Source organism: Lygodium microphyllum, chromosome 4, assembly GCF_053477565.2.
Source record: "Lygodium microphyllum isolate KBCC chromosome 4, Lygodium_microphyllum_v1.1.10, whole genome shotgun sequence".
Taxonomy (NCBI): Eukaryota; Viridiplantae; Streptophyta; class Polypodiopsida; order Schizaeales; family Lygodiaceae; genus Lygodium; species Lygodium microphyllum.
The window spans coordinates 162,321,402-162,334,512 of NC_141138.1; the positions used below are offsets into that span (position 1 = coordinate 162,321,402).

The following is a 13,111-nucleotide window of genomic DNA, read 5'->3' on the forward strand; positions in this document are numbered from 1 at the left end:
CATTGGGTGTCGTGCTTCACTCTCCACATTATCTATTGCACTCTGAGCTGAGCTTTGATCCTCTCTCCATCGCACAAAAGCTCAAGTATACTGGTCCTTATGAAGTTGTAAAAGATGTTGGTCAAGGTACGTTTGTGTTAGCTACCTTGAAGGGTGAAATAGTTAAGCCCACAGTGAATGGATTTAGATTAAGAAGGTTAGTGCAACCAGACTATGATGATTTACCCCATGAAGTTTAGGAGGAATCCACAATTGCAGTGAATTTGATTCAAATTTCAGCATTGTTATCTCATGGAGCGAGTAATAGGATTTTACCCCATAGAGCAGCTTTTGATTCTCTGAATCTCATGATTGTCTTTAGGGTTTCTTGGCTTGATTCTTTACACAAAGAACCCTTATTTTATTGTCAGATATTGGCAAATGATATTATCTTACATATTATTTATGGTGTTCATAAAGAAGCCATGCAAACTTCAATAGTGCTCTATGAAGTGCAAAATATTTTGGAGTTGTTTTATGTCATGATAGAAGTGCAAAAGAGCTTCATGAAGTGGTGGTACTATATGACATTAAAAGTTGGTTATTGGAATTTGCCTTGTGGGGATTTTATTTCTAAAGCTTTCTCTCATGATATTATGACTTGGCAAAATGGTATCATGGTCATGGGAGATTGTGCATTGAAAGGACTTTTACCTTTTAACTTTGGATTTGTGTGTGATGGTATAGAAGACCAACAGACTTTAACCTCAGTTCCTTTGGTATTTAAACTATGTGAAGCCATAAAGTATCAGTTGCATGAGGTCTATTTGAAGGGACAACTTCACATGTCAAACTCACAGTGAGTACAAGTGGTCATCAATATGTTATCTTCTCTCTCTTTTCAAGGAGTTTAACTCATTGTCAAGTAAGGCAAGAGGAAAAAGGACAAATTATGGGAAAGAAGGATTGTGTGTTGATGTCTGCGCCCATACAACAACATCACCTTCCTGTAATTCCACACCATCATTCTCCATCGTTTTCTTCATCTCTTTTCATCTCAAATTCTCACCAAGTCATGGGTGATGCTACCATGGTGAAGAGAAGGTAAAAAAAGATTTCAAAACTTCCTGTGAAGAGAGGGCAACAACAGCTAAGGGCTGTTCATGAGCATGATGAGGGCTGGAGTGACAATCCGCCTGATACAACTCCATCAAAAGTCAAGGATAACATGTCAAAAGCATCTTCTACTATGTCCAGTGAGGATGAAGGTGAGTTGGCTACTCCAATGCTTGATTTCTCTATTCTTATGGATACCGATGAGCCCAATATCATGGGCTGGTTAAAACAGATTGGTCTGCTTAGTTTTGCTGAGTTGCCATGGAATGCTTGGGGCAACAATGTGCATACTCAACAGCAGTTGTTAATGATTAGAGAGGGTGGAAAGATTGGTGGCAAACTGGAGTTTACTACATCTCTTTTAGCTCAAGTGTTTTCTCTGGAACTCAATGATAGACCAAAGCATTGGAGGTGTACCAATGAGGCCATGCAATAGGAATTTAGAGCTGCTACTAGTGTCAAAAATCAGTATGTCTTGAGACATGCTGATCCAAAGAGGTGGTTTTTTATAAAGTGGTTCATGCAAAGGTTTTTGTTGTTCATTAAGGCAGATGTCATCACAAAGGATACATTCGGTATTTTACGGTATGCTGAAAATGTTGGGGTTCCAAATTGGCCAGGAACTCTAAATGATAAATTGATGCAGGAAGTTCATGTACCAACCATTCGGAAGCAGCAGCAAAAAAGCACGATTGGACCTATGCTGACTAGGTTGTATGCTCATTTGCAAGTTGTGTGTCCGACATTGCATCCGTCCCTTTGGGAGTCTCCAAAGATGGACAAGGTTAGTGCATTTAAGAGGTAAAAATTGGTGGATGGGATACTTGTTGACCTTTATGACAAAGATTTGTCTCATACTCATGCTTCGGGTGATGCGGAAAATGACAAGGAAAAAGAGTTTGTGGATCCTTTGTTCATGAGTTTTTCTTCTCATGAAGTGTCACATGTTAATACTTTGGGATGTTCTAGACCTTTGGATATATCAGAGTGGTTGAATGATAATATCAGAAATGACAGTGTTCAGGAAGATGTGGTGATTATAGGTGTAAAGAAATAGATAAGATTCTCCAAGGTCAAGATGGAGAATATACCTATGCCTAGACACACTAATTCTATGTAGCAAGGTGTTGCTTTGTCTTATGACAAGAAAGTGGTTCATGATGGATATGTTCCTCAAAATCTTGAGAAGGCTTGCTCTTTTGCTGCAGGTTTGTCTCGATTTATGACTGAAATGCATACTGATGGTGCAGTGAAGTTGGATGTAGTGCAATCTTTGCAAGAGCAATTGGCATCCATGAAGACTAAAAAGAACACCATGCATATTGAAATGGAAAATATGAGGGAATTGCATGATAATGAGGTTGGTGCTTTAAGGAGGTAGATTGATGAGTATGCTGATATGCTAGCTAAGTGTAAATTGTCTTCAGTTGCTTTTAAAGAGTGGACAGCTCATATGCAGGATAAGTTCAATAGTGAGCTTGATTTGTTGGCCAAGGAAAATGCTAAGTTAAAGGCTGATAGAGTATTATTGGATGCCCGTTTGCAACCTCTTCTTAAAGTGGAAAAGCAACTCTTAAGTGATATGGAGGTTGATCTAGATGGGTTTGTTTTTATGCACCAGGATTTGGCATCAATGAGGGCTACATTGACTAGTTTAATGCATGATCAATGGGTTCATATTGCTACCAGGATGTCCTAGGTTATATCTAGACCATATGCAGTTTTACAGCAGGCATTTATATCCGAGAACATGGAGGTATTGATACATGAGAAAGACATGTTGAAAGAGAAGTTGGATGCTGTACAAGCTGAGTACCATAGGCTTGTGTATGTGGTTGCTTGATTGCAAAGTGCTAAGTAAATTCAAGGTGCTGAAAATCAACCTGCAGATGTTGTTGATGTGGTTAGGGCTAGCATTAGTGATGTTTTGCAGGATCTTAACCAGCAAGTTAAAATTAAAAAACTCACAGTTGAGAAGATTCATGATATTTCACCTATTGGATTATAGGAGCATCGTGTTCAGGAGCAGTACGGATTGCCATGATGCTCATAAGCCTCGTAGTTCATGAGTTACTTTGATGTACCACTGTCAGATCTATTTCTTTCTTTGTCCCTCATACTTACTTCATATTTGATATCTATGCCTCTAGGATTATGCCTTCATGTTTTGTTTTGACTTTCTTTTAAGGGAATTATGCAATTGCAATAGGGGGCTATAAGCATCCTACAGGAGTGACTCTACTTATGGTTACTCTTTGTGGCTTACTTCATGGTGCAAGGCTGTAAGGCATAATTTTTCTCACTAGATATGTCTACTTCATGGTGCAAGGCTGTAAGGCATAATTTTTCTCACTAGATATGTCTAGTTTTGGAGAGGCATTTTGACTTCATAGATCATCCAAGGGTTCGAGTCATGGCTGTGCCAACCATCCACCGGGTTGTGCCAAGTGTTAACCATGGTCATGGTGTCACACTTTATGGATCATGTATTATGTCCTTAGCATGGTTGGACCTTAGTTATGTTAATCTTATGTGTGAGGCAACCTCTATTTATCTCATGAAGTTCACTACCTCATGAAGTGCAGTTTTTGGGCAGTTGCAAAAACGTGACTTGATGAGGCATTTTGTGTATTCTTCTCATCGATCTGGTCATATGTGATGTCTACACCTCATGTATGATGAATTTATCTCATTATGAAGAGAATCTGGTAGTTGGCGCCATCATCTATGGTATCTTTGTCTCATTTGCAACATGTTTTGTGTGTTGCACTTCTCATTTTCTAATCTGTAGTGTTGAATATAGTATGTCTATGCTTCTATATGGTTAGTTTTGAGTTTCCATGGTTTCTGGATGCGATATCGAGTATTTATCTCATGAAGCATTCTCTGTCCTGTTATGTATTTTGCATAGATAGGTCAGACAGAATACACAATGCCTTTCATGTGAGCTTCTTGAGGCCTTTTCATAGTGATATGCTGAGGATGTTTCTACTGAAATTCAACCAGAGGTTGAGGAGCTCAATGAGATTTTGGTACCCAAGAAGATTTTGGCACATAAAGAGAGAAAGATTAAAGATAAAGTTTCTAGAAGGATTTGGTGAAGTTTCCAAACTATTCACCAATGAATGCTAAGTGGATGGAAGAGAATGACTTGGCAAACTATCCTCACTTGTTGTAGCTTTTCCTCCAGGCTTTTTAGTTGGAGCCAACTTTGAATCAGACTCAGTCAAGTTCAGCAGAGTAGAGATCTAAAGCATTGCTTGATCCTCAAGGGGGAGGTAGAACTTCCACTCTAGTGATGGACAACTCTTGGACATAGTGAATGTATTCAACATGCATCTAGGGTATTGTGCTAACAATATGTCTCCTATGAGGTCACTATTCAGTGTACTAGTCATTGCAATTGATACGCATATGGTATGGTTTTTCACCTGCAGCTCTAAAACTATACATGTGCATTAGTATGCATAAGTTTGTATCAACATATATCATCAGAGATTGATTATCAATTGCTTGGTTTCAATGGATGGTTATCAGTTCTCACTAGTACTCAGCTCGTTTTGTGGACATTAAATTACTTTATGAATGCCATTGATAGTTCAGCCATGATTTATGCTCACTTTATACTTTGCTATGGCTGTTTGATCAAAACAGTTGAGATATACTAACCCCACTCATTAATGCTTCATTGTTTGAAGCTTGAGAACATTCTTGGCAATACTTCGGGAGCACTGAAAGAGGTGTGTTAAGGAGCCTCACAACCAGTGGTTGTTGATGATGCTATTGCTACTACTCTTCTCTAATGGGTAGAGACCAGCCTCTTTATACTCACACAAGAGGTTCTTGTGAAAGGGAGAGAGTCTTGCAAAATCTCTAATTCTAATAGGCCCTATCTTAGCTCTATTATATCGCCTTGCAATGGTGTTTATGTATAAGCATATGGTACTTGGGAGGCAGCAAACAGCTAACATGAGTTGTTATAATAGTGATTTTCGAGGAGCAAAGATTACCAATGAGTTAGGCTAAGTTAAACTTGGACAGAGATTACCAATGGATTAGATTAAGTAAAATGTTGGAGGTAGTGGATTTTTAGTAGGAGCAAAGATTATCGAGACATGGCAACATGAGTCGATGTTGAGATAAGTCTCTCCGTTGAGAGAATTTATCGAAAGGTGGTGATTTTCAAGCCATGAAAGGTAGTGGTTTTTGTGCTCTCTATGAATTGGATTGAAGGCTTGTTCGTCGTTTATGATAGCAAGTGGCACTTGGATTAGCAAAGGAAATTAGAGAATCTAAGTTATACTCCATTCATTTGCAATTGAAGATAAAGAAATTCTGCACAAGGAGCACCATTTTTAGGCCCAACAACATATCCATTGTCCAAGATTAAAGTGGTAAATGTGCATTTCACTTTGTTAGTTTTATTTAATTATACTTATTGTTAAATTATGTTGTTACCACCCTCTCCAAGGAGGAAGGCTAGCTTCAAAGACACTTGTATTAATACAATTACACTTGGTTACTTGTCCAATCAGTACCACTTTGATAGCCATTGATTTGTGTAGTTGTGATTAGTTGCATACTATTGCAATGACTACCATCTTGGACAACTGCACATTAAAAGTAAATGGCATAATGGTAGTGTGCTTAGTTACTTGAAAACATACATGGATAATTGTACTTTGGTAGTACATCGAATAACAACCGTTTGCTTGGTTACTTGGAAATGTATATGGACAATTGTAAATTGCTATGGCATGGAGTAAGACCAATGTGCTCGGCTACTTGGAAACGTGTATGGAAAACTATACATTGCAAGTACATGGAGTAGCAGTTGTATGCTTGGTTACTCGGACACATGTATGGACAATTGCATATCGATAATACATGAAGTAAAAATAGTGAACTTGGTTACTTCAACACATATACAAACGCTTATATATTGACAACACATGGAGTAACAACAATGAGCTTGGTTACTTGGAAACGTACATTGGTCATTTCATGTGTTGTATTGGATCTTAACTACATGCAATCGGGGTTGCTTGAGATGCTTCAAGGGCGGGATACATCACCAAAATGAAAAACGAACTCAATGATTTGATTAGAATGAACTCTAATTTCAATACCCCTAGCTCTTAGCATGGCAACCATTGCACAGGCAATGAAGAAATTGACACAAAGCATACACAAGACATGTATATAACTATGTGGTATAAGGACAAGGCAAAAGAAACAAAGTGCAATGTGAAACATTCATTAAATTGAAAGTTTAAACCTTTTCACCTAGTACATAAGTAGCTCACTTAAGTTACAAAGCAAGCCCAATGCTTAAGTTTAGCCCAATGAGCAAAGCCCACCTATGATTAATCAACTATCAATTAATTAGTCCTTAATCAAATTCAAAGTTTCATTAAGAAATAGCTAGTAACCCCTTTAGAATGTTAATCTTGGCTATTTGGGATCTCTCTCTCTCTCTCTCTCTCTCTCTCTCTCTCTCTCTCTCTCTCAAGTAGCACAAGTTTGGATAACTATTTTTCTCTTTTCTCCTACACAAATTACAAGTTTCAGCTATAGAGCATGAGTAATTAGCGTGTATGGAGTTAGGACAACAACCAATCTTCTCCTCTCTACATGGGAAATCCATTGAGCAGCTCTATAACTCCATTTACAATAGGGTATGCTACTATTTCTTAATTTAAACATCATCCAAAGATGTTATTATAGCACAATGGACTGAGATACTCTCTTCTTCTTTGAGATCTCGAGCCTTATGCACCTTCTAGACAACTTAGTCATCGCAAAGAATTTGATTCTCTCACAATTTAATCACGAGAAATTACTCTATTTGTGAGAGAAACAATGTCAGGTTGTATGGGGACTATGCATCACAGTTGACAAAGCAAATGCTCCGTGAACTTAAGCTTGCTAGCAATCGTTTTCAAGGTTTGGTAAGGTAAAGTATTTATGTGTATTTTTTAAAACTTTAAAGTTGGTTGGAGACCAATATTAAAGATGAGAAGGCCGTTGAGCACCTCTGTATCAGTTGTCGCATGAAATTGCTACAAGTGCAGCCATTTGTGATTAATTTTTCCAAGGTATGGGAGATTACAATTCTTTTTATTGTGAGAAATGTTTGGGAAAATTAGGGAAATCCAAGGCAGTACCTAATAAAGTGCATATAACAGGGTTAGAGCGATAGCCCATTGGTTTCGGGCACAAAACAAATATTGCTTTGCTCCGGTAGCAATACATGTATAAATTTACTCAATTTAATATTGAATCAGATGTGCAAAGGTTAGGGCAAAGCACTAGTATTGATGCACGAATAGGGCTTAGGCTTCATACTGCAATTTGCATGTATTACACATTGTTTGCAATACACACGAATATATCATATATTACACATTGTTTACAATGTGCAATAGTGTGGGACCAACTTTCCACCTTCAATATCACCTTCACAAGTTGATTGGACTGAGAAGAACATGTATTCATGAGCATTACACTTGTTAGATGTGAATGGATAGATTTATCACACATTTAATCAAAGTTGATGAGAGCAACTAAAGATGTCGCACTGGAGATAAATATGGACTCATTCAAGAGCATGGCTCATGGGAATCACTCGCATTAAGAGTGTTGGTTTGTGACAACAATACACTTTTGATTCATGGAAGATTTGAATAATAACAAAGAAATACCCTAAGGGGCTTTGGGGTTAATCATGTATTATCTACTCTGCAAGAGCATTATAGCTTTCCTGTTCACTGCCCTTTAAATTACTTCCAAAGGCTGGTTTCATGGTTGCATTGAACGAATTTGCTCCTTGCCACACCACAAGCTATAATACAATTGCTTCTCTTTGAATCAGCTTTAGTCATAGATTGTCTTAAACAATATAAGAATAGGTTACAAAACTCTGGAGCATTAATCTATGGGAGCTCATGCTGCTAGGTATTTTAATCTAGCACGTGCTTCTATCACCAGGACTTGTTCCTAAGTCAGTCAAAGGCTTTGAAGTTGGTGTTCTCAACATGTCAAGGGACAGCTAGACCATGTCACTTTGATTCAAATAGTTGCAAAAGCACATCCAGTTTCAGCACCAAAAGGCATTTCCTAGGTCGATCTAAATACACCACAAGATTGAGGCCAGTATTGAAGAAATGTTTCTAGCTTTAGGTGTTACATAGTGAAATTAGTAGAAACTTCAGTAATTGTTTGTGAGTAAAAATTTTAACCTCTTCAAATTCCGCACTCCTTATCTTCCAGCTCTATGGCTCTTGATTCTTTAATAACCAAGCATAGTGTTGGCTGCCAGTTTAAGCAAAAGTTTATGAAAGGAAATGTCCAATCTGTTTTAGGATAACATGTTGTCCATAATCTATCGCTATATAATAGATGAACTCAATGATGACACAACAACAATAGGGAGACATACAGCATTTACAAGCCCTATCAAGTGTGTATCTATCATAGTTGGCTTGGGATAATAGTCCTAAAATTTCACCATTGTTCAAGAGAATTTCTTCATTCCAAAAATTGCTTTAAAAATCTGATTCGACGCATCATTCTTTTCGAAAGGCCGCTTGCGACAAAGATCTTCACAATACATTATGTCACTACCATGGATTTAAAACCTTGCATATTCACATGGCAAACATGCTTCCATGTGCTGTTTTGGGGGAACAAAGAAAACATACCTTAGTACTACATTGAGACCAACATATGACTCATATTGCATTTCTACGTTTGGAAACTCGAAGGAGTAAGTCTTCACACTAAGAAGTTCTCCCGGTATATCAAGCTCCTTTACTGTAAACAAGAGACATCATCTCTCTCTCTCTCTCTCTCTCTCTCTCTCTCTCTCTCTCTCTCTCTCTCTCTCTCTGTGTGTGTGTGTGTGTGTGTGTGTGTGTGTGTGTGATCAAATATACAAGAGATTATTTGGCCCACATGCAGAAGCCATATGCATAACTGAAAACAGAAAACAAGAAAAATCCATATTGCAGTTGGCAGTCATGTATAGCATGCACAGTTATCTTTTGCTGTGAGCCTCAGTCTGAGTCAGACAGGGACATTAGGAGCTCTGACACTCAATATGTCAAGTGTTTTGGCAGACAAGGCACTCTTTCTAGAGCGTGCATTTCTTTTTCAGTCAGATTTAGGTGTGTTGACACTGGCTGGTTATTTTCCAGCTCAATGAATTTCTTTTTCAATGGGTCTGGACTGTGTTCACACTGGCCACAATGGGGCAACCAGCATTTTTGATGGCAATCTGCATTTCCTTGATTATTTTATTCGCATTAATCAGTCGGCCAGCATTTCTGGCCCCTACTGAGCAAGTTGGCCAGATTTGGCATATTTTAGCTAGTTATAGCTGTCCTCCACACTTGGCTATCCATTCACAAGTTCATTCTTGCAGATTTTAGCACAATGGCATACAGGGACTCTTCTCTATCTTCTGATGCATCAGCCTCCTTGGGCTGCATGCAGGACCAATCAGTTCTTCTTGTATTCAGCTTTCTTTTGAGTTCAGTGCAGATTTTCTCCTTCCATTCTCTTCTTTCATTGCAGACTTTCTCTTCCCTTCTCTCTCCATGTTTGTGTTTGCTCTTCCATTGAACACAGTCACAATTGCTAGTGACTAAAAGTTGAAACTTGCTAAAGCTAGTAGCATCATACACAAAGAGTGGCAAAAGTCATGTGCATAACCTCTAGTCACAGACCATCAACATGGATAATAACCCCACCCCCAATATAATAAGAAGCCACACAACACCATACTAAGATTGTAATGAGACAGATATGACCATGAAGTCTAGAGGCTGAGTCAAATTTAAAATATTTCTAGTACACCATATGCATCAATTTTCAAAGGCCAAACCAACCGAAGAATGAAACAAATGGTAACGTTGCAGTTTTCAATATGTAAGTTTGAGGCAATCTTGCCAAGTCCTATAATTGATTAGGAGTTCTTTGCAACATTTATAGGAGACATCAAAAATATGTTTTATCTAGCTCTTATCACTAACCCTGAAATGAAATCCAAGAACTTTCTAGCAACCACGTAGGAGACAAAAAGATGAGATGCAGTCTTCAAAAATGTGGTACAAAAGCACAATGGCCACTAGCGATCTTTATCCCCAACCATCTCACCAGTAGGGACCTCTAAGAGCTCTCCAAACAAGAACCATGCCTTGAAACAGGGAATCTTCAACTTCCATAATCGCAAAAAATCCATTGACCATTGTGATCATGAATTCTAGAGGCCAAAAATCAAAGATAAAGTATTCCACAAATGGAGTACAAAGAGCACAATGGCCACAAGCAATCTCTATCCCCACACCATCTCACCAGTAGGGACCAAAAAGAACTCTCCAAACCAAAACCTTGCCTTGATGCAAGGAACCTTGGACTTCCATAGCTGTAAAATTCCATCCTACCATTTTGTACATCCATCTCTATATGGCCACACCTTATTAGCCTTTTCTATAACCTTCTACTTTCTTGGAGCTTCTTTTATCTCCTTCAACAAATTTCTACAGTCTATTATTCCCTTTTGAAACCGCTCTTTAGGTGCACTAACAGCAGGTAGTAATAACATAAACTAGCAAGCACAATAAATGTAATTTAGCAAAACAGTTAACTGACAAACTGTGGAGCCAGAAGGCTCTCACACTGAAAAGATGACAACTAATGGCCCAAATGTTGATGCCCATTGTAGCCTTTGTTTTATAGTACTGAAAAGCTCTCAATGTGAGTAAAAAATGATGATGCTTAGCTTGGATAGTATTCAGGCTTAAATTTGTCATTGCCTATATGCTCAAATACCATTTTTAACAATCATAGTCATTGCACTAGACAAATCACCATCTAAACCATAATATATGGTGGCAAATCAGTCCTTGTTTTGCTCTGAATCCTCAATGTATGCTCTTCCAAGTCAGTCCAACTTTGCCCCTTCACCTTGCTAACTGTTTCTCTCACAAACCATACATCACCATATTCCAGCTCTAAAGGAACCACACATCAGCAAACTAAGATATTTCCTTCCAATACCGAAGTCTACCTGCATACAGGGTCATTTACAGCAGAATGGATTCAAATCACCTCTATTCAGTGAAAATGTTGCCCAGAAAGAAGGAAGAAGATGGTATTCAGCCCTGACATAATCCAAACAGCAATTTGATATCACAAAGCAGATAGCTCACAGCCAATGCTGATCAAGACCAGCAACAGGATCTTGTCCCAGGTGTCATGATGCTTTCTCTACTATTCACAATGTTGCCTTGAAGGTCCAAGTACTGTTCCAGCCAACCTTTGTTGTTGATCCTCAGCTCTATACACCTGCGATTGCCCTTCCCTGCTTAAAACACTCTCTCTTAGCTTGCATGCAGCCCAAAATGGCTTTCCAGTTCGCCTATAGCAACATGAGAGAAGAAACAAATGAACATGGCAATTTCCGCTTTCCCCTTTTGAGTGCAAAATCCCATGCTGAATATCTTGTCATTCTAACCAGCCAGCTTTCAAATAATCTTTCAGCTACCCAAACTCTAAAATGGCCTACTCAAGCATTCAATTTTAATTGAGTGCTCAAAATTTAGCGTTCAATATCCTTCCCTAACTTTTAGTTCAGTTTTCTAACCACTATTCTTGGATCCTAAATAAGGAGTTTCCCTTGTGACCTTTGGCGATTAACAATTCAAGATCCTACCCATGTCTTGCACTGATAATGCGATGTCCAAATCCTTGACGCCATCCTCAATTGCACTGCATTTTTTCAAAAAGCATCCACTACCATTACTGGAAATACATGTTGGCCTTTTAGTCAAACAACATGTGCTCCTGAAAAGAGACCTCCCACCATCACGACGCGGCACTGCCCCCCCATCTCGACTGAACGGTCAATCCGCGCCAGTCCTCCCTTCCCCCCACCTGCGCCAATCCCCCTTGCGCCAGACCTCCTCCCCCTCGCCCTACGCCCTTTTGCCAGTCCTTCCCCCCTCCCACTCAACAAGCCTCTCCTCCCCCCCCCCCCCCCCCCCGGGCCCTACGGCCGCCACCCTCCCTGCGGCCACCTGCCTTGCACCCCTCCCACCGGCCCTAGGCCCGCTTGTGCTCCGCCCTTCCCCCCCCCCCCCCCCACACACACACGCCTGCCCGCCTGTGTTCCGCCTTCCTCCCTAGCCGCCTGTTCCCCCCCCCCCCCCCCGCGTGTGCTCCCCCGCCTCCTCCATTGTGAGGTCACATCACCGTTTGAAAACAGAATTCCCCCTCCCCCATCCCCCTCCTCACCATTGACTCCCCCTCCCCCCCCAAACCTCCAATTGCTCCCTCCCCTCTATAGCAACTTCCCCCCCGCGGTAGCACAGCAGCATGATAGGTAGGTTCCCAGCAGGGACACGCAATGGAAACCTCTGGTCAAACGCCGGCACATTCTGCGAGTGCCCCCCAATCAAACACCTTGCACATCATCCTCTCTGAGGAACAACTCTTAGCTGTCCGTGCCACAGTGCTGGAGTTGAAAGAAACAGCGATCTTTGGTCAGGTTATTGGACATTCCCCATCGAGGCCCCAGCTACGGGATTGGCTCCACTCCATGCTGCACATTGGCACAGCACAGATCGTGGAGGCAATCCTCATGGGCTAAGGGATCTTCATGGTTCAACTCACCTCTACGGATGCAACTTGTGAGTTAGTGGAGAGCTCGCCCTATGCCTCCACGAAGGGGGTCATTTACATGCTTCCCCGGTATAGCGGCTTCATTGTGGAGTCATTTGCACTCCACAACAGATTTCTCAAACATCCAGTCACTTTACTTTTCCTCAGACTGGAAAAAGAGCACCGCCAGTTAGTGGAGGACTTTGGACGACTCTTCGGCACAGTTCTCCCTGCCTCCTTCGCTCAGATGCAATAACAGCTGCAGGTGTCCCAGAGGTACGAGTGGCCGTGAAAGACACAAAGAGTATACCAAAGTTCCTAGAGATTGAGGTAGGAGATAACTCCTTTAGGC

The 13,111-nt window shown here is 40.3% G+C and overlaps 1 protein-coding gene across 2 annotated transcripts in view; it reads right to left on the bottom strand.

Moving 5' to 3' along the window:
• Positions 1-13,111, bottom strand: part of LOC148037847 (vacuolar protein sorting-associated protein 26B-like) — a 207,855-nt gene that overhangs the window by 62,255 nt on the left and 132,489 nt on the right. For both annotated transcript variants that reach the window (XM_087676808.1, XM_087676807.1), the window contains exon 6: positions 8,799-8,910. In XM_087676808.1, coding sequence (XP_087532934.1) covers positions 8,799-8,910 — 112 coding nt within the window. The remainder of the gene's footprint in view (positions 1-8,798; positions 8,911-13,111) is intronic.